A 22,649-nucleotide genomic window follows, 5' to 3' on the forward strand; every position below is an offset into this window, starting at 1 on the left:
GCACTTTACATTTACCGAACACTTTAATTCTCTTTTTCGTTAAGCAAGTTTTTTTAATGAAAACCAAAGCTTTCTTCTTTTACTTTTAGCAAATGAAGTACACAATTCTAATCAAGTAAGTGGTTTGCTTCCGGTCCTAGATGCGGCATGAATGTACTTAGGATCTGATTAATCCCAACGAGGCGAGATCGTAAATTGTACAACAGTACGAGGCTTGAGATGATCTTATTCCGCTCGCCGTCCTGCTCGAAACGCATTTGGTCCTTAATTCTTGCAAACGAGCTTGGAATGCTCGCATTCCCCATTTCGCAGATTGCCGGAGCGATGTTGCTTGCTGGAGACGCCGAAGCTCCGCAGGGGATGGATTGTTAGCAAGATGATCTTGTGCAGACTTAATCAGAAACGGGCAATCTCCTTTCGAAAAAGCCGAATCAACCACACAACGAGCTCCAGTTGCTTAAAAACGTCCTCAAGTTTAGCGTATACACCGCCCCACTCTGCAATCAGGGAATCGTGCATGGCCCCTGGAGCATTGATAGCACACATGACGATGACTCCATTTGGTGTGAACACTAACACGTTGCTGACATAATGCCCATGTGTCGGAATCGAATCGAAGTTGGAATGCTGCGCGTGGCTTACGGTCACGGCGTCGGCGTTGCTTGCGATGGTACCAGAAGGCGAGTAGAGCTGCGTGGTGCATGGCGAGGGGCGATGAAAGTGCACTGACATGGCACAGCAAGACGTGTGAAGCTTACAGACTGCGGTGTAGACGAACTCTGCGGGTAAAGTCCGCTTGAAGTTGATTTGACCCTCCGTTTTGTTTAGTCCATGGGTTTCTGGATACAAAGGTACATATGTACCAAAAGCTCAACCCCCTGGCTCTGGTGATATGATACTTTGATATTTTGGTGTTTCAAAAGCGACCCATTGATGCTACACTTACCGCTTCTCGACGCCACAAGAAAACAATAAGGGAACTATTTTTCAACAGCGCAAAAGTTGCCAAGTCACCCCCCCCCCTTCGCTCGAAGGCGTTCTTTGAGTCAATGCAGCTGACGGAGACTTCATACGAGCCATCCTCTGTTTTTTCGCTAGAAGAGTACGAGCTGCTGCATGAAGTCCGGTTCGAGCAGGATCGAGAAGGGGCTGTGTGGAAATCGTGTGTCCTTGTCACGACGATACTTTTCAACGTGGTGGTAGAGTTTAACACAAATGTGGCTTTTCATTTGCGCCGGAGATCCTACTCAACGATCGAGGGGAAGTTAAATCAATGTCGGACCCGAAGGTGGATAGCTGTACTAAAAACTCCTTCGCAAGCAGACCTCCGCTGTTCTCGTTTGATCTCAATCGTAAGACTACCAGCAAGGAAAATACTGACGAGCAGAAGCTGATGATAGATTTGTTTGGTGTATTGCGAGCTACAAAGACCATCAAGAGCAGAACGCAAGTGTATGTCCGTGTTTACGATTTTGCAAGTCGATTTTGTGAGGGTATTTTCCCAAGGACGAATCTGCTCTCAAACGCAAATGGGCTGCCCTCAAAACAGCGGCAAACAATGGTCGCGACCAAAAATTAAGCCCCCACGCGCAGAAGGCTTTGCCCGGAGCGAATTTACTGAGTGTAGTGACGCCGCCGATGCTATCCCACCAGCAACGCCGTCGCGTGATATCGCTGCAATCAGCACAGCAGTCTCTAGGCTTTTAAGCACAGCTGACGCTGCGGCGGGGATGGGAGCAACACCAGATCTGGCGACAACTAGCAATGCTTTGGTGAGTTGCACCTCAACATTGGCTTTAGTAGTATTACAGCAGCATTTCACACAAGCGCCAGTCGACCAAGGTAGTGAGTGGCCTTCATGCTGAAGCTGCACACGGTTCACCAGCCTTGCCTGCTTACGCACTAGTAATTCCGCCGGCTACAAGAGCTGCTACGGCTACAAGCACTGCTACATGCTACAGCATGCGGAAGCTGTCGAAAGAGAAGAAAACGCTGCGGAGATCCATCACAAAGGGGCTACTGCGAGCGATTGCAGACAACAACTAGCACGATCAGTATTCACTCCTACTTCAATGCAAGTGTTTAATGCAATGCTAGTACACTGTTAATCCCAGCAATCATCCTGTCAGTCGATGCATGTTCTTGTCATTGCTGTTTGCATCCCCTCGAACCACCTGTCTTCTTACTTGATTATTGTATTGATGCTCACTGCTCTATTTCAGGATTTGAGCGGGGAAACGAACGTTTTGCCGAAACGTAAACGGTGGCAAGTGGTGGCGAACGGTGACTACCGTCTTACCCCGCACACTACGCCTAGGCGTTATGCAACGAATTGGAACACTTAAGGCAAATATTCTAATAGAGCGCCTAGGCGTTGTGCAACGAGTTTTTATACAATCTTTGAAGGATGCCGTCTCGGGTCCAAAACTCTAGCGCAGTGGTGAAGGCTTGACCCACCTACGCTGCTGGCTGGAGTTCGAGCCCGCCTGCGTGCAGTTCACATCGAGTGTGTAACGCATGGGTCTTTTCTTTCCTCGGTGGCTGTGTTGGAGGTTTTTGGTGGTTTGTTTCAATTATTACAAAATTAGCCATAAAACTTTCTTTTTTTGCAAAAACAAGCATGTATGTATTGCAGGACTTACGCTCTGTCTAAAGCAAGTAGCCGTCTACATTTACTGCGAAGAATGCACCGCTGCGTACAAGCTGGACCACCTTGTCAGGTTTGTCAACAGTGTACACGAATGTCGATACTACCTTGCAGTCGGTGCTAAGGGTCTTGATCTCGATGTTCCAGTTGTGCAGCTTGGACGCAGAATAGAGCTCAAGCTCTCCAGGATCGGCACTACCCTTTCTGATAGATTCCAAGTAGGAAGCATCCACCAGCCCATCTAAGTCTTCCGGCGACGCCATGTAGTCACACAGGTCCTCGATAAAGTCGGCTCGCACCGTCCCGAGGCCGTGTATGAGGCAGGAATAGAGACTCGTGCGCTCGTCGTCAGGAAGGTACCATTCCGGCGCCGCGGGGGTAAGCTCCTCTCGCTCGTCGGACTGCTCCAGCAGATGCTTGTAGGACGCGTTCCAGCGCTCCATGTCAAAGTCCAGTGCGAGGATTTCCTGGAGCGGTGGGTGCAGCTTCTCGTCGTCGAACGACTTCTTCGGCACCAGACCGCACAGCTGGAACGCCTTCTTGATGTCTTCGCAGAGCACGTCGCCATCCGGTCAAGAGTCCTGTGACGAGGCGCGAGTGCCTTTTGCGATCGGTAGAGCAAAATCAAGTCTTGAGAATGTGACTCGATAGGCAGACGACCACGAGCTAGAGAGCTAGGATCGTCCACGCAGTGAGCTGCTTGAGAAATATCAGCACGCCGCTGGTCAGGCGCACGCTTGTGTATCCCCTAGTGGTTGGTTCTTTTGATCGGCGATTAGTATCAACCCCCGCGACTCAAGAATCCACACCAGTCAACGCCAACAAACACTTCAATCCAAATATACAGAGTTAAACACAATATACAATCACACAGATACCTCTTGTCCTCTCTTCTTTCTCTAGGCCCAGGACTAAGGCCACATCTCCAAGTCTTCGGGTGCAAACCCAAGACACTTGGACACTCTTGTGGACGCGCACCACTCCTCTAAGAGGAGAACAGCAATTCAATCAAATATCGACTTATACAGCCTAATACCGATACAAATCGCTCTCAGGAGCCTCACTATACGCTTACTCCCGCAATATATAACACACCAAGCCAACACGGCGTATGTGCAGAATATGGAATAGATAAGTTCACGCCCAGGCTTTCGCAATGGATCCCTTACCTAAAGAACTTTGAAGTTTTGGTGGAGAACGCTCTCAGGGCTTCGGCCCAACACGACTTCGGCACTTGAGGGAAAAACAAACTCTGTTTTGGTTAAAGGCTACATGCAACGACGATCTCTCCAGCGACGCCTGGTCGCTGGGTTGACTACTGGATCGTTCTCAAGAGTGTTGGTCCTGATTTTTATCGAAGCTTGAAGGGTCGCCGTCGTGGGTAAACCTCAGATCTTGAGATGATATGAGATCATCGCGAGAGTCTTGGGATTCCCGTGATTCTTGAGTCTGGGTCTGGGAGGAACCTTGGTTGAAGGCCTTCTCGAGTTTTGTGGGCAGCAAGTCCGGGATAGCAGGCTCCATAGAGTGGCAATCTTGAGAATATCTTGGGCGATCCGGAAAGCACCCCGAATACCGGACGATAACTCGTGCCGAATTCCACCTTATTCCAGGATTCAGGGAAGGATCGCACGCATTCCCATGTGCTTCTGGGAACGGGATCAACTTGACCGCAGCAATGCCCTTTTCACAGGTGCCGGGTACCCCAAAACCATGTTCTTGTTTTGTAGACCAGACCTCGAGACTCCGCGAATAGGTGCCCAACCTCGGGAATCCATCACCACCTTGCGCGACAACACCAATCGCCACATTGGGGAGCTTTCATGAAGGCAGGGTTCACATCTCCAGGGAATGCACCGCGCCACAGTCCACTGCCCAACGGTATTTGTAGGTAGGGACGTTAGAGTTTCCAGCCCGCGTCTGTAGCGCTGGGTCCTGGAGAGCTTGGCGGATATACCCGTCATACTTAACCCTGTAGAACGCCTGGAAGCTGCGATTCACTGCGACGTCGAGTGGCTGCAAGAGGTTGGTGAGATTGGGCGGGATGATCACCACGACGACGTTGTATCGCTCCAGTCGGCGCGACTCCGTTAACTTCACGTGGCAGCCGTACGAGGCGATCAAGTAGAGCACGGGCTCGCGGTAAAGCTGGGTTTCCTTACGGCCGCCCACGACTGTCTTGGCATGATCCAGCAGGATCTCGTCGATCCACATGCCCGTGCGATTGACGTCGACCAGCATGCCGGCTGGAACAGTAGGCTTGTTCTTCAACTTCGAAAAGAGAAGGTGCGGAGGGAGCATCTTACCGTCCGCGGTGATAGAGAAGGTAGCTGTGAACCGCTTGTGGCTTGTTCCGCCCTACCGCAGTAGAACTTCACGCGAGCCTCTCGTCGCAATCGTGGTCTTAGGTTCCGTCTCAAAGTAACGGGGCACTTGGTCCATGTTGATGATGTTTCTCGGCTGGATGTTGTGCGTGGCAGTAAGCTGCTGCACACGCTGGATAAAGTCCCGGCAGGTCTCTGCAGCATCCGCGGGAAGCGTGCGCGTCGTTGTTTGCCGGCGAGAGAGACGAGTTGCTTCCTCTTCTTGAAGCGCGCCAGCCACCCTGTAGATGCATCGAACTTGGGCGCATCGGGACCGTGTAGCTTGCGGTAGATGTTCTGAGCTTGCAGCCGTATGCAGCTGTCCTTCACACGAAGTCCCTTGGTATTCCTATCGAGGATCCAGGCGTGGAGTCGCTCCTCCATCTCGCCGTGCTTGGGGCCGCGCCCTCCGGGTCCTAGACGACGCGTCGTTCTCATTTCAACTTGGCGATCCTTGGAGGCTTCATGCAGCTTTTGGCGGTCATTCCACCAGCCTCGCAGCGTGCCTGGCGCGACGTCGTGCTTGATACCGAGCGCATGGAAGCCGCTGCCACTGACGCCCTCCTCGTGTTCGGCAATCACGGCGAGTTTGTCCTTGATAGTGTAGCTCTTTCGCTTCTGTTTTGCCTTGCTCGCGTCCATCGTTGCAGAATTTGAAATGGAATTTGCAGTTGTAGAACTTGTCCGCGTCGTAGGAGTTAGAACGAGTGGCAAGGGCGCCCGTACTCGACTTGGACCAAGTCACTGGTTGACAGTAGAACCGGACTTAACCGAGAACGGTGTTCGGCGTTATATTCCAACTAGCGTTATAATCGAATTTTTATCTCCAAACTTCGAAATTCAAATATTCGAATAGAGCGCCTAGGCGCAGTGTGCGGGGTAAGACGGTAACGGTGGTCAACGGTGCCGACAGGCCCCAGGGCACACGATAAGCCTAGCCATGGGGGTACTTTTATCAATTTTTGTCAATAATTGGGTCAATTTTATATTGTATTGATATCAGCACAGGCCAATAATCAATAAGTAATATTGTGGCTTGCAGGGATTTTGCCCTCTCATATAAAAGTTTATATCGGACCCCAATTTATATAAATCGGAGCTGTAGGAGTCTGAAATAGGGATCGAACATAGTGAAATCCATAGTAAAGTCAAGTAATACATGCTCTACCATATTCGATGCCCATCTACGCTAATTAGTAGGCACAGCGATGACTTCGGTGATAGCACAGCGAGTAGGTTGCCCACTAGTTCGTTCTGCTTCCTTAGCTGGAGGAACATGGCGTATGTTATCATGGTACTAGTAGTACCGTACTACGTTCCGTGTAAGGCAGACTGGCCTGCATGCACCCCTGATTGCAGTGGATTTGCTACGGCTGAACTGAGATAATCACTGCCCCTCAGAATTGCAACATTAAAGCGGAAATTCGGGTAGCTGCGAAGGGGGTGTTTCATTCGGGGACAAGTCAAGTAGGATAACTTCTCGGCCAATCACAATCCATTATTTTTTGCCCCAGCTGCCAAGAGATTTTAGCTCAGGGCAGCTATGGTTACTTTATACCTAGCGAAACCGATTGTCGCCAGCAATCGGTTTAGCCCACCAAATGACGCCATGGGGGCTCTAGCCCGCTGAGCTGGAGCGCTCTGCCCCGCCGCCTATGACACCGCCACCACCGCCGTCAGCATCCGCACCGCTGTCGCCTGCACTAGCCTCAGCTGACGCGGAAGTGGTTGGGCCCATGTAGGGCCCAGTACCAGTACGACGCAAGACGCGCGGGACAGCACGTCACGGTGACGGTCACCCAGTGGGCCACAGGCGGCCTTAGCCCAGATAGGAGCAACGCCAACGCCTTCCCATGCAGCACGTATCCACGCAAACGTGTCCTGCACCGGATGGCAGTGCTAAAGCGCGGTGTAGCTCTAGGGCGTGTCGTCCTCGAGGCGGTGTCCCGCCCCGCGCGGTGCGTGGAAGGAAGCGTGTGCGTACTTTGCGTGTGTGTATGTGGTTTGTGGGCTTCAGCCCTAAAACATAATTACCGTTAATATTTGATATCGTCAACCAAACATTAATTCATACAGTACAAGGTTGCCCTAAGGTAAAGTGCCAATCCTGGCGCGGTGCCAATCTTTGGCACGGTTTTTGACTTGGTTTCAGTATATTTTTGGCAAAAAAGGGATGGTCCTAACGTAAAAGATGTTCCAGGTGATTTGAAATGACTTAAATTTGTATGGACCGTGCCACGAACTGGTTCGCCATTTTTACCTGTAGAACTTTATCAACTTTGACCGCCTATTGCTATCGAGTCAAATCGAAGCGGAGCCCACATTTATGTTCACCAGAATGGCCTTTATCTCCTCTTTTGAATGCTGTACCATTTGTACGTTTAATTTAAGTGGTGTGGTAGATATGCGCCAGTTTCTGGGATCATCCAAACCGTCCCATGATTGGCATTTTACCTTATGTAACTTATCCCCGAATGAAACACCCCCTAACAAATCGGAATGGCGATACCATCAAATCGGGCCACTTTTTCAAATCGGACCCGATATATCGGACATATGATCTCAAAATCGCTGCAAATTACGATAAAACTGACTATTTATTGTATTGCACTATTTTTTCCGACGTGGCCAGGCGATGTTGAGGCCTGGGCTCAAACCCACTCACCTTGTACCTACACAGTTAATTGATCGAAGGCTTACAGTAGTCTAAGTTTCCCAGGATCGCCCCCCATACAAAAACCAAGCCAGCAATGTTGACAGTGCCACTGTTGATTGAATGCTACGAGAATCCAGCTCGGATCAAGACAGGAACAAGACCGGAAGAGCTGAGTCTGGCGGTCACTTGCACTGCGTCACAAGTTGCTGATGAGGCCTGTGTAGGGTGTGTTTTGGGTGGACTTGACCACTGTGTGTGAGCCACACGGCTGAGATGCCGTGTGCTCTCTGGTCGACGGAACGCTGGCGTGTGCGGACGCTGGCTTCCAAACCGATGGCTACAATGAAGGATCTTGCAGAGCAGCCAATCCGGTTAGTCCATGGGGGTTTTGTAGCCAAAGGCTTTCCTCCGGAGTTCACAGTCACAGAAGCTCAATAAAACACGATCGCCTCTGGTGGTCACTTTGCGATTTGCATCTTGCCACACAAGTCGTCTCTCCTACCTACTTGCAGTCTCCTACGCTAATCTCTAAGTGCTCAAGAGCCGACTCCTCGAAACCCTTAAATGCCTTCCGAGGAGCTTCTGTATCATCGAGTTTATCGAGTTTATCGATTTTAACGCCCCGTCCAGTTCTATTTTCCATGGAAGCAATTCCTCTGACGTTCAAAGTAGTTAATGCTGTCTATTGTATTATCATCCGAAAGTTTAGTGCTTCCTACGGCTGCAAGCCAACGCGATGTGGTGTTTTGGTATGAATAGGATAGGAACTCGGGCTAACAGTTCAAGCCACGGGTTGGTAGCCGGTCCGGCGGCTCTCTTTCTTAGCGAACGCGAGCATGGCCCCACCCAGTACAGCGCCCATGATGAGCCAACCGATGGCGATGGGGTAGCTCCGATTCTTCGCTCCCATGCTGTCAGCCATTGCTGCCTGGCGGACGAAACCTTGGGACGTCTCGCTGTCAACACCAATAAGCTGCTTGCGGATGCTAGCCTTGGGCTTGAACGTATCACCGGGCCACGTAGCAAACTCGCTGGCCTGCAGCCACCAGGCCGGGTATCCGATCGAGGCCTGCTGCTCCGGAGCCTCGCCCGTCGTCATGTAGCCATCACTATACTTGGCAACCAGCGTCCACGCGAGCTGCCACCACTCCGTTACCACTTGGTCGGCGAAGTCGTTGCTTTGGGCTTGCAGACTGGTAACGAGTTCGGTCTCACTGACCTTGCCCGAGTGTCGAGCTTCGTGCGCTTCGTGCTCAATCTTGCTGCGCAGTGAGAAGGCGGCCTTCTGCAAGGCATCAATCTTACCGCGAATGTCGACACTCATCGAGCTGTAACGCAGTAGGCTCCAGTTGTTCACGAAGTTGAAGGCCCACCAAGCGGACTGCGGGTGGAACTTGCTCTGACGACCCAGCAAGTACGACTTCGGGACGGCCTCTTGAGCGCAGGAGAACGGGACGAAGACCGAGCCGTGAGGCGCATCCTGGGCGTACCATGCAACGCCACCAACAGCATCGGGGCCCTTGTGGCTTCGGCTCTGCAGGACAAAAGCGAACAGCGTGCGGTACATGGAGATCGGGCGTTCCCAGCCCCCAATGACTCCACCGGCGCTGCCCGACCAGCGAACGGGGGCTCCGAAAGGTCCGGCAGCCAAGCCCTTGGTCATGTCGTAGCGCGTGCCTTCGTAGTGGTCGCGGAGCAAGTCCATGATCTGGAAAGCCTCCACGAGACGATCGGGCTTGATGGAGAACGGGTACGTGGCATACTGCGAGAAACTGCCGAGGCGAGCGTCGAGCTGAAGTGATGGAGCCAGCACGTCAAACACGCGCCACACACGACGACCAGTGTACAGTGGCCCGATGGCGTCCTTGTCGGCAAAGCCGTAGGCAGCAGTGAAGTCGAAGGGCTTGTCGCCTTTCGGGTCCCACCAGCCCATGTCCTCGGCGAGCGAGTGCACGTTGCTCGAGGCCATGAACCAGTCCGGCTGGCTCAAATCAAGTTCACGGATCGTGAACCCGTTGGCGATCACCGTCACGTGGCCGTCAGGTACGCGCTGGGCCGCCCACACGGCACCAGCGTGATCCTTGCCAGTCATAACGTGGAAGACCCAGACTTCGCCAAGCTTATCGCCCACCACGAGCGCTTCAGCCGAGTCCCCGTAGTCCGGTTTCGCCATATCGCCGCTGTCTTCGCTGTAGAAGCCGTACTCCTCAGCTAGTGAGCCCATGATATCAACGGCGCAGCGTGCGGTCGCACAGCGTTCAAGCGCGACCTTGGTGAGCTCTGCAATGCCGAACAGATTCTTGCCTCCCGGTACGTTGAGTGGCCAGCCGACGGTCTTGGCGCCGCAGGTGCTCTCGCCAATGCTGAGCTGCACCTCGTTCATCACGCCGTAGTCCTGGTCGAAGTACGCGTACGTGTGCTCCACCTGCGGGATGTAGCCCATCGGGGCCGAGTACGGTTGAGTCTCTCCAGTCTCGAGTTCGGTCACAGGCTGGTAGTGGGGGCCACGATCCGGCGCCACCACGCGCGGGTACCCACCATTGAAGTTGTAGACGGCGCGTTTGCTGCCAGGCTTGTGGTCCTGAGCTGGGACGCGAACGAGACGCAGATCCGAGGCACCGCCGCCAGCGTCGTCCGTGTGAGCGATCAACGTCGAGTTGTCCACGCTCGCGCCTCTCGTCACAGCGATGGCCGTACACGCATCCACTTGGGCCTGTTGCATCGCCATCACCGCGAGGGCCATGGCTGCCGCACAAATGCGAGACCGGAAGAGCTTCATCCTGAATGAGGTACGCGAAGGTGGAGCAGGGAAATATGTCCTAGAGGTCTGGATCGGGCCGAGTCCGACTTTGGTCGTCGAAGTGAGCAGTCCGGGCGAAAAGGAAGAGTGAGAGCTCATGAGGCCCATGCCGGTGCGATGGCTTTGGAGCCGCAACCTGGTGTAGGTGTCGGTGCCCCACAGTTCTCGAATTCAGAGCTTGAAACGGACAGACTCCATCCAGCCATCATGAAAGTCTCTCGCGACTATGCGATCGGACTGAACTAGACTTCTTCCGCCCTCGGGTTGTAGCTTCGCAGGGCTGCAACGTGAACGCCACCTCCAACGCCTCTTCACTTGAGATTGGTTCAAGTCAAACAGCGTTAACACAGGCGAGTGGTAAGACGCTCAACTGGTGGCGTGCGGCCCGTTACGCTGCGACTTGCGCGTCCATTGGCCGCTGAAGGGGCATTCCTGTGACGTGGCATGGGATCTTGGCAACGGCTGATCAGACTGGCGAGGCGGTTGGATGAACGGGCACATGCACACGAAAGAGGAGGATGAACGGCTCGTGTTACTGCACTGCTTACCAGGGGCACTCAAGAATCCAAACACTGTACATATATATCCAGGACTGGGTCCTTATCTAGTGGCGCATGCGACGGAAGCACTTGGCGCCGATATCCGCTTCGCCAGCCACGTCGCCCTTGGTGGCAGCCGAAGCCGGCTCGGGCGCAGTAGTAGCAGGGGGAGCAGTGGTGGGCTTGGGCGTCGGAGCGGGCGTGACGGCCTTGGGGGCGGGCGTCGTCTCCTCGGCCTCCTCGCTGGCGTCCTCGCTGGTCTTAGCAACGGGGGCCGTGGTGGTGGCCTTAGTTGTGGTCGAGGTGCCAGCGCCGCTTCCGGACACGACGATGTCTGCGCACGTGGGGTACGTCTGGTTGGCGATGTCCGAGTGCCAGTAGAACTGCAGCACGCAGTCGCCTGGCTTCTCGCAGCCCGAAACATCAGCGGGCATCTTGGCCGTGGTGCTGCCGTCGCCACCGTGCTCAGCGAACGGCTCGATGTTCAGAAGCTGCTTGTAGCCCTTGTACGTGATCGTGCCGGTCGAATCCTCGCTAGGCTTGAGGATGCTCAGCTTCATGAAACCCGGGTGCGGGGCCTGGATCGTCCACTTGACGTCGAACTCCTTGCCCGGCTCAAGAGTGGTGACCTCGCTGCCCTCCTCGTACACAGTGCCACGGCATCCGTTCAGAAGGTTAAACGTCGGCGACGGCGGGAAATCCTTCTGCTTGTGCTGCGAGAGACCCTCAATAGGGGCGATCTGCATCTCGTTGAGGCCGATGTTGATGAGAGCGCCCGAGTCCTTGTGGAACTTCTCCGACATCTGACGGTAAGCGGGCACCGTCATCTGACCGTGGCCCTCGACGCCGGCGAAGAGCAGAGCGGCAGTGGCTGCGAGCGAGACGATTCCAGTGGACGGCATCGTTAGGTTTGGTCTGTTTCGATGAGCTTGGCTGGATCGAAATTGAGAACTGATCGAGAGCAGAGTGCAAGGAAGACGAACAGCAAGACCGTACATGTAGACCGGTGGCTCGCCGCATGTGTCAGTGAAAGCCGTCGGGTTTTCCGTCTGGAACGCATAAACCGCGGTGATGTCGCGATTTGTGCCCGTCTTCTGTCCAGCTGGGACAGAGAGACCAGATCAAATCTACACGAATCTTGGACCACGATAGCCACTGCTCATGAGTCATGAGTCATGACGTGTTCTAATAACTAAAGGGACTGCCGGTAGAATGCCGCTGCGGGTCTGCAATGCTTGCCCAAGTGCTGCTGCGAGCATGGAGACCATGAAGCTTGCATTCTACGATCGAAGCATACATTTGTTGTAGCTTATTATATTGTACGCGTACCGAGGGTTGTACTCGATTTTAATCTTTGACGCTTGCTGTTCGCGACGTGCATCTGATCCCACCTCACCCAGGTTCTTGCGAACCATGTGGACGTGCTTGTCTTGCAACATGGCTGAAATTGCCTGAAGAGTGCCAATAGTGTAGAGATCGAGATCACTCGGCAAACTGACCGTGTATCTGTACTTGCCATTGTCACGATAGACCAGATCGACGTCGCTGTGGCCCACAATTTATCAGTGTGGAAGATCGGTACATCTGCAAGCCCAGGTAAAAATGCCATCCGTCCGACAGGATCGTTGACAGTCTTTATGGTTAGGAAGCGCTATTCCATGTACTAGGTAATACCTAACGTACACTGTACAGTCGTATCAACTCGACGCCACACAAACATCAATTCTTGGCCACGATCTAGTGGCGACGCATGCGGCGCGAGCACTTGTTCGAGTCCGCGTCGCCAGCGACAGATGACTCGGAGGTTGAAGTGCTCGGGGTCGTAGCCGCGCTCGAAGGAGCAGTCGTAGCTTCAGGGGCGGCAGTGGTGGCCGTCGGCGTATTGTTCGTCGAGGGTGAAGAGTTCTGCGCGTTGCTGCCTTCGTCCGATTCCTTCATAGTCTCCTCGCTGCCAGTATCCGACGTCTCCGTGGCCGGGGCTGTAGTCACAGTCGTCGTTGTCGATGTGCCGGAGCCACTGCCCACGATGATATCCGCGCAGGTTGGGTACGTCTGGTTGGCAATGTCCGAGTGCCAGTAGAATTACAGGGCGCAGTCCCCCGCGCTATCGCAGCCCGTCACGTCCGTGGGCATGGTGGTGGTCGTGCCGTCTTCGCCGCCGCCGTTCTGAGCGAACGGGTCGACCGTCAGGATCGTCTTGTAGTTCTTGTACGTGATCTTGCCCGCGGAATCTTCGCTGGGCTTAACGATGCTCAGCTTCATGGTGCCCGGGTGCGGCGCCTGGATGATCCACTTTACATCGAAGTCTTTGCCCGGCTGCAAGGTGGTGACGTTGTTGCCTTCCTCGTAGACCGTGCCGCGGCATCCGTTCATAAGGTTGAACGTCGCGGCCTCCGGGAAATCCTTCTGCGAGCGGCCGGACAGGTTCTCCACGGGTGCGTACTGCAGCTCCTGGTCTCCTGCCTGGGACAGTGCACCTGAATCCTTGCGGAACTTGGCCGAGATTTGACGGTAGTCGGGCACCAGCATCTGCCCATGGGCGTCGGCCGAGGCGAACAGTGTGGCCGCAGTGGCCACCAACGCGATCGAGGCGAGTGCAACGGGCTGCATCGTTTTGCGGTTGATTACTGTAACTGTGAACAGCGATAGCTTTGGCACGCGAAATCGGAAATGAGACTTCCTCTTCATGGCCTGCTTCGTGCTGAGACTCTCAGCCTGAGTGAGGCCAAGACCAAGGTCAAGTAACGAGGAATTACTCTAGCTAGGTACGGTAGTTAATTCGAATTTTCAAAAACCCTAAGTAAGTAGATTAGGAAACATGAACTTTTTAAACTATCACTATGCTACGCGCTCTGCGCGGACCTCCCACCGCAGGCTCGCTACGCTCGCTTGGACAGAACCCTTAAAAGCCCGCTTCGGCTCGCACGCGTTGCCTCTTCTTGCTAGAAGGGCAGTGCTGGGTCCTGGGTTTGCATCCGCGTGCTTCACACACGGGCTGACAAACCGCAAGCGGGGAGCTCGCTTCGCTCGCTGTGTGATGGCCTAACCTACTTACTTAAGTATAAGCAGCTCAACAATCTACTTACCATTTTACATATGGGATTTAACTACTTAAATAGAGTAATTCCTCGTCAAGTGACCTGAGCGCGGGAGCACCACGGAAAAGCGAGGCAGTGAAGAGGACAGTGCTGCGGGTGAGAAGGGGTACAGATTGGGGATCCCTGTTGAAACCTGCTTGTATCGATGAAATGTTGACTACAGGCGTCCCCGGGCTAGTCCCGGCTGTATATTTTAATGTACCTCGCACAGGAAGTACAACAAGCTCTCAAGATTTGCGCGCTACTTCTGCAAGCATATTGATTTAGATGAGTGTACATCGAGACCTACTGCGACAAGTGGCACGTTGCGGGAATACCTCCAGTATTCATGAGCTAAGCTTTTAGTAAGTCAGTACATACTCATTTATGTTCAGACCGCGTGAATCTTGATGATTCGCAAACATCATAAGTACCACTGTGGCGAATAGGCCGGGGACGCCTGTAATGCGCCCAATGCGGGAAGTGAGGAATTTCCATAAATCAGTGATTTTCACTGAGATTTGACAAAATGATTGTGATAGTTTGCCTGAATTCACTGATGCAGCATCAGTAGTATCGTACTAGCGAGTCTATACAATTTGCAAGTCAAATGTAGACCTATAGTAATACTAGAAATAGTACATGTAGATAGCATGTTACCTACTACAAGTAGTACTACATAATATAGTATCACTGTCGATGTTATTAATATATACTCCGGTAGCTACGGTACAGTAGACAGGTGACCCCTTCCTAGCGGTTACGGTGTGGGATGCTCGCAACTACCAGCCACAAACTGGGTTCCAGTGTGGGGCTTGCTGCGTTTAGTGCCTTTTTGGTGGTTATACTTTTTGCACTATACAACTCGTCTGGTGTTCTGCACAAACATTAAAGCAACTTTATTCGTTGGTCGTCTCGACGATGAAGTCCGCGATGTCTGGCGCCCTGTGGTTCGGCACCGCGGCCACCACCGCATACCTCGTGGCATAGTCCACGGCTGCCACCACATACCGGTTGCCCTTGTCCGTCACCGGCAGCGGGCCTGCTACATCCGGCGCCCAACGATCACCAGCATCTCCCACGCCCTGACTCCGCAGCGGAGGGATCACTTCCTTCGCCATCGCCTTCCTCGTACCGCAGTCACGGCAAGACTGCACCCATCGTCTCACCCACGCCCGCATATCCGGCCACCAGTAGTTAGCTGCAATCTTAGTGTAGGTTTGAGGTGTTTGCAGATGACATGCGAAGATCGAGTCGTGGTTCTCGCGTAGGACCTTTGCCCACAACGAGGACGGTAGCACGACACGTCTGCAACCGTCTCGCTCGTAGATGTAAACCAGCTCGCCCTCGACTCCTACCCGCCGATCGCCGTGTTTCCCCTTGTTCTTCAGGTTCTGCACCGTCTTGTCCTTCGCCTGCTCCTCGGCGATCTCGCCGTCAGTCAGCTGCCCTTCGCCTCATATTGCTCTTTCGTTCGCACCTCTACCAGCCACCGTTCGTACTGGTGCCCTCGAGAGAGCGTCTGCGACCACGTTATCCTTGCCAGGGCGATAGACAATCTCAAAATCATATTCCTGTCGTTGTAGTGCCCACCGGTGCACTCTACCCGTGAGGTCCTTTGAACTCATAAGCCACTTCAGCGCGGCGTGGTCCGTCACCTGTCGGAACCGCCGTCCGTACAGGTACGGGCAGAACAGCTTGACGGCCCAGATCACTGCCGCACACTCGAGGTCGGTAATGCCATACTGCGCCACGTCCTTCGAGTTGATCTTCGATGCGTACGCTACGGGTTGCTCGCCCTGCCCTTGGTCCTGAGTTAACGCCGCTCCGAGTCCTACCTTCGAGGCGTCTGTCACCAACGTGAATGGTCGCGAGAAATCAGGATAGGCCAGCAGCGGCCGCTCCGTCCGCGCCCGCTTCAAGCATTCAAACACCTCTTGCTGGGGCTCAGCCCAGCGCCAAACCACTCCCTTGCGCAACAACAGCGTCATCGGCGCTGCTTTCGCCGCGAAGTTCGGCACGAATCGTCTGTAGTACCCCGCCATGTGCACGAAGCTCTTCACCGCGGCCGCGTCCTTCGGCACGGGGAAGTTCACCACACTCTCCACCAAGCTCTCCATGGGGCGCACCCCGTTCTTGTTCAACTCGTGGCCCAAATACTCCAAGTGCTCCGTCGCGAACGAGCACTTCTTGGCCTTCAGCGACAGCCCCGCGTTGCTCAGACGCTCCAACACCATCGCCAGCTCGACGACGTGCTGGCCTACGCCTCCTCTAGAGAAGACGATAACATCGTCTAGATAAACTAAACATGTTTGCCACGTTAGCCCTCTCAACACCGCGTCCATCATCCTTTGAAGGATCCCTGGTGCGTTTGCCAACCCAAATGGCATGCGCAGGAACCGAAACAGTCCTTGCCTCGTCACAAACGCGGTCTTGTCACGGTCCTTGGGCGCCACGGGTACCTGCCAATACCCGGCGTGGAGGTCCAAGCTCGTGTACCGCTTCGCACCATGTAGATTGTCCAGGGTGTCGTCGATCCTGGGCAAGGGGTAGACGTCACGCTTCGTAACAGCGTTGAGCATTCTGTAGTCAATACAGAAGCGCACTGATCCGACCTTCTTATTGACTAATACGACTGGGAACCCCCAAGAGCCATTGCCCACCTCGATGACCCCGTCGCGCAGCATGCCCTTCACTTCCTTATCAATGATCTCGTGCTCACTCTGCGCGTACCGCCGCGGCCTCACTTTAATCGGCGGCTCGCTGCCCGTATGTATCTCGTGCTCCACCGGCAGCGTGGTCGCCGGTGGGCATCCCGTTCGTGGATCTAGCAGCGCTGGGTAGTGCCGCAGCAGCTGCAACAGCAGCTCCTTGTCCTCGGCGCTCATGCGCCCGATCTTCAACTCGTCCTCGTTGCCCAGCGAACCCGCGTTGCCGAACTTTTTGTCCAGCGATCGCTTGACCTTGTCGTTCGTCAGCTCGCCGTTGAGCTCCATCACCGTCATGTCATCACTCGTAGGCGCCCACGTTCCTAGTACCTCGCGTGATGGGAGCTTGGTCGTCGCCCCGACCAGGTTGAGCACGGGCACACCGACCTTGCCCCCGCGAACTGACGTCAGCGTCGGCGCCATTAGCAGGTTGCCCTTGCTCCTTGGCTTCGGCATGAAGATACCCACAGTCCCTTCGGGTGCCGCCACCACCACCGTTACGTTACGGCACGTATGTGCCTGCATTCGCGCTTTCTTCACCAGCCGCACCTTCGCCGGTCGCTCGTCATACCGCTCTGCCTGCGAACACGTGAACGGCACCACCTTCTTTTCCCCGCTGTCGTATCGCTTCATTCGCATGACACGAAGTCGATCTTGACTCCGCGCCTTAACATCCAATCCTCGCCTAAGAGGAACTCCGTGGTTGGGCCCTCGACGATGAGCGCGTCCACCTCCATGATCTGGCCGTACTGCGTCCGCATACGGAACCTCCACACGCCTTGAACCTTGGCAACAGCGCCCGTAAAGCCTTCTACGTAGTCGACTGGCGGCAGCGCGTCCAGCCGCTCGCCGAGTCCACACCACGCTTCGCCAGCAACACTATACTGGGCACCGGTGTCCAGTTTGATCCTCTCGTCCTTGCCCCGGACTTTGACCCTCGCGGTAGAGAGTGAGTCCACCGCTGGGGCTTGCACTGCTCGCAGACGTCCGATGCGCACGGGTCGCTGTTTTCCCTCGACTCGCCCCTCGCGCGGATGCGCGTATACGCTCCCACTGTGACATTCATACTGGTAAACACCCCTCGACCGCTGCACCTTTGTCGCGCCTGGTAGCGCGATTCCAATCGCCTCCGCCTCGTCTTGGCGCAGCACCCGGGGCGCGCCCTTCCCGCACCTCCGAAAGTACTCCTCCATCACATAGTAACCGCCATCGGGCCTCTTCAGGCGGTCCAACTCCTTGCGTAGAGCGCGCAACTCCTTGGCACGGGCCTTGCGAACTCGTCGCTCGTATTGTCGCCTCGTTCGTGACCTCTGTAGCTCCGTGTCGCCCACCACCGGCGCGGCTTCTTCGTCACCAGTATTCACGCGGCTGGCCAACACCGCGGCTCGCTGCTCAGCATCCTTGCTCGTGGCCGTCTCGCCTACTGCTGTCATGACGATACCGCCCTGCGCCTCCTGCGCCACCGTGCCCGTCGCCTCACTGACTGCACGCCCATCTCCGAGTCGCTCTCCCTCCGCACGTCGCTCACGCCGCACGCGCGTGCTCCAGTCGTGCCTGCCGCTTCCGATGCTGTCGCTCGAGTTCTGCGGCCATCGCGTCTTCTTTCGCCGACTTCTGGGCCTTGACGAGCATCACCTTGCCCGCCGTCACGTCGCCCGACTTCATCTCCGTCTCAATAGCCGCCTGCAGAGCGTCCGACGTGCCGCCGTCGTCCTCCGCGGTCACGTCCAGCTGCGCACCTTCCGACTCGCCACCGGGGTTCGTGGCCTTGGCCTCGCCGTCCAAGTCTTCCGTCTTCGTCTCGTCCATCGCCTCTCGTCCATCGCCATCGCCAGCAATTCCTCGACCCTAGCCGCGATTTCTCCACGATCCTGGTCATCGCCTGCCACACCCGGCGCCACCCCAGCATTCCTCCCCATGCAGGCGCCACTCGGCGTTGGTACCGCGTCGAACTCCAGGCCACCGTCGAACACCATGCTCCTCTCCGACGCGTGCTTCGCCATACTCTCCTTCTCGTCGGCCAGTAGCGCGGCCGCTGCTGCCGGCTTGGGGCCCTCGCGTGTTTCCTGGCCGTTGCCCTTGGTCTCGGAGTCCACGAACCTCACGCTCCTCTTGGCCTCGCCGCCATGGGACGGCCACGTGCCCTCTTTCGCCTGTCGCGCCGCGTCACCTCCACTACAAAGCCGTTCATTGCATCGACTGCGCGGAAGCGCTAGTGCGGCGCGCACGGCGCCATCCCCAGTCTCGAACCCCCCGCGCTGCTCAATACGCGCCTTCGCCTTCTTGCCACGCCGTTCTCGCGGTCTGTTGCCGTGCCGTTCTCTTCCCTGCGCAGGCCGTTGTAGTCCACCGGCCACTTGCACACTTCGTTCATCTCGTTCTTTCCCCGGATCAGGACTAGCGAGCGATAAGGCCGGGGCCCTTATGCTCGCTGCACATTTCCCGACCCGTCGGCCGTTGTCGTCGTCGTGTCCTGGGTGGACGCGGCTGCATGCGCCGCCAGATCTTCCTTTCGTACGTCGCAGTCCCGCGAGTAGTGGCCTGCCTTACCGCACCAGTAGCAGTAGTCGTTCGGGCGGGCCCCGAAACCACCTGTCGTCGTTCTCCGCACGTACTGCTCATTCCGCTGAAGCCGCCGTTCCCGCGTAGTGAAGGAGGGATCGGGTAGTCGTCCTCCTGCTCCTAGCTGGCCGCCCCCAATGTGGCCCTCGACCTTCAGCGCCTTGCCCGGACGCCTCACGAACTGGTCGCCGCCACCTTGACGCTTGCCGCGCCATCCACTTTGTTGCTGTACGGACGTCTGTTGGACGCCGGCACCAGTTTGAATTTTTGAACTGTTCGCCGCTGACCCCTGATTGGTTGGCACCAGCTGAAAGCCAGGTGGGATAGCCTTCCACCACTCGTCCAAACTGGCTTTACCGTTGCTTACCGGTCTCCCCTCAGTATCATAGCGGGGTGGCTTCTGGACATTACCCCACATCGGGCCATAGCCCGTCACCACAGTCCCCTTGTTTCCGCTCAGCCCAGTTAGTTCCTGGTCTCGTGCCGCTCTCGCCGCTGCCAGAGGCACGCGCCCACTGGCGCTTTCGCGCTCGTCCCACGCGGCCATGGCCTCCTCCAGGCCCACGCCGTATCCCTCACCGTAGTCTCCCACATGCGGGATCGCCAGGTTCACTGCGTCGTCCAAGTTCCTGGGGCGATGGCCGCGCACGTGTGTTGCGCCGATCGTGCTACTCATCCCCTTCAAGAACGAGTTGACGAGCCACACCTCGCCGATGTCACCCTGCTCGGCTATCTCGCGCAGCGACTGCGCGTATTCCAGCAGTCGCTCGCCGCGCATCTGTCGCCGCGAGTGCAGCAAGTCCATGACCTCCGGCCCCGTCCTGCGCGTCATGTACTTCGCGCGTAACATGTCCGCCAGCGTGCCGATGCTCTCCTCCGACTCGGGCACTGTCTCCATCACGGTGGCGAACAACCGCTGCGCCTCTCCCTCCAAGTGTGCAGCCACCTCATGGTAGAGCTGCTTCTCCTGCCACTCGACTCCCATCGTCACGGCTTGGCGGCGCACTTCTGCTCGGACGGTCTTCAGCCACATCGTCACGGGCATGGCGTCGTCAAGGCCCTTGAACTTCGTCAGCTTAAGCGACTTGGCCTTCTCGCGCACCACGATCGGCTGGCTTGGTACCCTCGCCGGCATCGCTGAATCCGTCGTCGCCGCTGGCACCGTACGCCGAGGTGGTGGGGTCCACGCCGGCCCCGAACCACCGTGATCTCCGTCGTTCCTAGATGCCGTGACAGCTTGGGCCACGCCAGCTCCAAGCCCACCAGTGTTGTTGCCAGCGCCACCGGTGCCTTGAGTGCCACCGCTACGCTGCTCGCGCTCTTCTCCTGCAGCGGGCACTCTCCCAGCCACAGTCGTCCACTGCCAGCGGCTTGGCCATTGCCGCCGCGGCCATCGCCGCCGCCACCGCGGATTTCGCCTCCGTCGTGTTCGTCGTCCATGCCTCCGAGGCTCGCGCTTACTCCCGCTCCAAGTGGTGTGCTGCCCGTCGACTCCCGAATCTCCTCGGTGCTCAGCGTGACCGAGCCGCCTGTGTTCGTGTCCAACGTCCTTGCTGTCATCTGCTTCGCTGCTTGTTGTGTCCTTTCGATAGAAGCGGCGCGCCTCTCCGCGCGCTCGTCCCGTGGGGTGTTACTCGTCGCTGTCGTCATTTCCGCAGACTCTAATAGCGGTAATAAAATCAAAGTTAGCACTCCATTCTCATCCAAACTCATCCTTTCTAATATCGTCCATTTATCCAGTGCGGATCGCTCATCCAGGGCCTCCTCATCGCCACTGACACCAAGCCCGCAGGAAGCCTCGAACACTCCTGCTCGGAAGGCGCCTGTCATGACCACCATGTAGTTACGTCCGGGCCTCTCCCGGGTTAGATCATCAACTAGAGCCCGCCGCGTCCGGGCAACTAGCATCGCCAACACCCGCCTCGTTTGGGTAACTAGCTTAGAATCACATCCTCAGAACTGTTCGTGGCCTGGCCACCTAGGCATCGGGTACTCACCGCCGGGTCGGGGCTGAGCGTTCCACCAGTTAAGACTGGCCCTTTCCCCTTGAGGGTCCAGGATAGAGACGATGAGGAGGGAGCACTAAGCGACCACGACCTGGGAGCGACCGGGCTGCTCCCCGCTATTCCCTATGAAATATGTAACGGGCCGCCGTGCGTCGCCCTGCACGAGCCACCTGGCCCGCACGGTACATTCGCACACCCAGACCCCTCGGCCAAGGCGCCAACTATAGGCACCGCGGCCCCCGCAGTCTCTCTCTACGGTCCTCTAGCACTCTACTGTCCGGCCGTCCCCGCCGTTCCCAGCGAACGGGTCGATGTTCAGAAGCTGCTTGTAGCTCTTGTACGTGATCGTGCCCTTCGAGTCCTTGCTAGGCTTGAGGATGCTCAGCTTCATGAAACCCGGGTGCGGGGCCTGGATCGTCCACTTGACGTCGAACTCCTTGCCCGGCTCAAGAGTGGTGACCTCGCTGCCCTCCTCGTACACAGTGCCACGGCATCCGTTCAGAAGGTTAAACGTCGGCGACGGCGGGAAATCCTTCTGCTTGTGCTGCGAGAGACCCTCAATAGGGGCGATCTGCATCTCGTTGAGGCCGATGTTGATCAGCGCACCCGAGTCCTTGTGGAACTTCTCCGACATCTGACGGTAAGCGGGCACCGTCATCTTGCCGTGGGCGTCAGCTGACGCAAAGAGAGTTGCAGCGGTGGCCACAAGGGCAACAGTGGCGAGTCCAGTTGGTTGCATGGTGTCGTTTCGCTGTTCGGAGAGATTAACAGGATAGCTGCTGCACGTGAAAAGTAGGAATGAACTTGTGGCTCGAGGTGAGGGGGGAGGGAGAGAAAAGCGCGGCAATGAACGACACCGGATACTGTAGTAACCTTCAGTTAGCGCTTTCCGAAGGTTACCGGTACATGCGTACACTGTATATGCTGTTCCCCGCCACTGCAGCCCAGGTGGTGCTTAAGATTGGTCGAGTGTTCCTGTTGTTCGTTACATGGGCGGCTTACTTGTTGAAGGGCAGCCCTCACTTTACCTTTTACGTAAAATGCCGGCAATTCCTTGGCTGTCACTACACATACGAGTTATCGGGTCTGTCAGCTCGGTCTGGAAACAGCTCCGATGAGATTTTTAAGCGGCCGTGTCATGTCACTTGACTGTACTACTACTGAAGGGTTCGAGAGAGCTATGTTCCGTACGCGATGGAAACGGTGAATTTGGTCGTGGTGTTAAATTTGCTTTAAGTAAGAGGGCGGCTTTGCTGTAGGTAGCATCGGTGCTTCAGTGCAAGATCGCAGT

At 55.9% G+C, this 22,649-nt stretch overlaps 9 protein-coding genes across 9 annotated transcripts; all 9 read right to left on the reverse strand.

The window, feature by feature from the left end:
• Positions 1-396: 396 nt before the first annotated feature.
• On the reverse strand, positions 397-732 carry PHYSODRAFT_305597 (hypothetical protein; the record flags this gene model as incomplete). The annotated part of the gene is made up of 1 exon (XM_009537016.1): positions 397-732. The coding sequence occupies one exon, from the start codon at positions 730-732 to the stop codon at positions 397-399; it is 336 nt and encodes a 111-aa protein (XP_009535311.1).
• Positions 733-2,649: 1,917 nt separating this feature from the next.
• Positions 2,650-3,090, reverse strand: PHYSODRAFT_256839 (hypothetical protein; the record flags this gene model as incomplete). Its single annotated transcript, XM_009537017.1, has 1 exon — positions 2,650-3,090. The coding sequence occupies one exon, from the start codon at positions 3,088-3,090 to the stop codon at positions 2,650-2,652; it is 441 nt and encodes a 146-aa protein (XP_009535312.1).
• Positions 3,091-5,289: 2,199 nt separating this feature from the next.
• PHYSODRAFT_442256 (hypothetical protein) lies at positions 5,290-5,631 on the reverse strand (the record flags this gene model as incomplete). The annotated part of the gene is made up of 1 exon (XM_009537018.1): positions 5,290-5,631. A coding segment is annotated over one exon (342 nt), but the record flags the coding sequence as incomplete, so codon positions are not given.
• A 2,816-nt stretch (positions 5,632-8,447) lies between these two features.
• Positions 8,448-10,445, reverse strand: PHYSODRAFT_525670 (hypothetical protein; the record flags this gene model as incomplete). Its single annotated transcript, XM_009537019.1, has 1 exon — positions 8,448-10,445. The coding sequence occupies one exon, from the start codon at positions 10,443-10,445 to the stop codon at positions 8,448-8,450; it is 1,998 nt and encodes a 665-aa protein (XP_009535314.1).
• Positions 10,446-11,070: 625 nt separating this feature from the next.
• Positions 11,071-11,907, reverse strand: PHYSODRAFT_318648 (hypothetical protein; the record flags this gene model as incomplete). Its single annotated transcript, XM_009537020.1, has 1 exon — positions 11,071-11,907. The coding sequence occupies one exon, from the start codon at positions 11,905-11,907 to the stop codon at positions 11,071-11,073; it is 837 nt and encodes a 278-aa protein (XP_009535315.1).
• An 835-nt stretch (positions 11,908-12,742) lies between these two features.
• PHYSODRAFT_318649 (hypothetical protein) lies at positions 12,743-13,615 on the reverse strand (the record flags this gene model as incomplete). The annotated part of the gene is made up of 2 exons (XM_009537021.1): positions 12,743-12,953; positions 13,092-13,615. The coding sequence occupies 2 exons, from the start codon at positions 13,613-13,615 to the stop codon at positions 12,743-12,745; spliced, it is 735 nt and encodes a 244-aa protein (XP_009535316.1).
• Positions 13,616-19,701: 6,086 nt separating this feature from the next.
• Positions 19,702-19,854, reverse strand: PHYSODRAFT_440579 (hypothetical protein; the record flags this gene model as incomplete). The annotated part of the gene is made up of 1 exon (XM_009537022.1): positions 19,702-19,854. A coding segment is annotated over one exon (153 nt), but the record flags the coding sequence as incomplete, so codon positions are not given.
• A 75-nt stretch (positions 19,855-19,929) lies between these two features.
• On the reverse strand, positions 19,930-20,337 carry PHYSODRAFT_524474 (hypothetical protein; the record flags this gene model as incomplete). Its single annotated transcript, XM_009537023.1, has 1 exon — positions 19,930-20,337. A coding segment is annotated over one exon (408 nt), but the record flags the coding sequence as incomplete, so codon positions are not given.
• Positions 20,338-21,620: 1,283 nt separating this feature from the next.
• PHYSODRAFT_524590 (hypothetical protein) lies at positions 21,621-22,016 on the reverse strand (the record flags this gene model as incomplete). The annotated part of the gene is made up of 1 exon (XM_009537024.1): positions 21,621-22,016. The coding sequence occupies one exon, from the start codon at positions 22,014-22,016 to the stop codon at positions 21,621-21,623; it is 396 nt and encodes a 131-aa protein (XP_009535319.1).
• Between the last annotated feature and the right edge of the window lie 633 nt (positions 22,017-22,649).

Source organism: Phytophthora sojae (assembly GCF_000149755.1).
Source record: "Phytophthora sojae unplaced genomic scaffold PHYSOscaffold_10, whole genome shotgun sequence".
Taxonomy (NCBI): domain Eukaryota; phylum Oomycota; class Peronosporomycetes; order Peronosporales; family Peronosporaceae; genus Phytophthora; species Phytophthora sojae.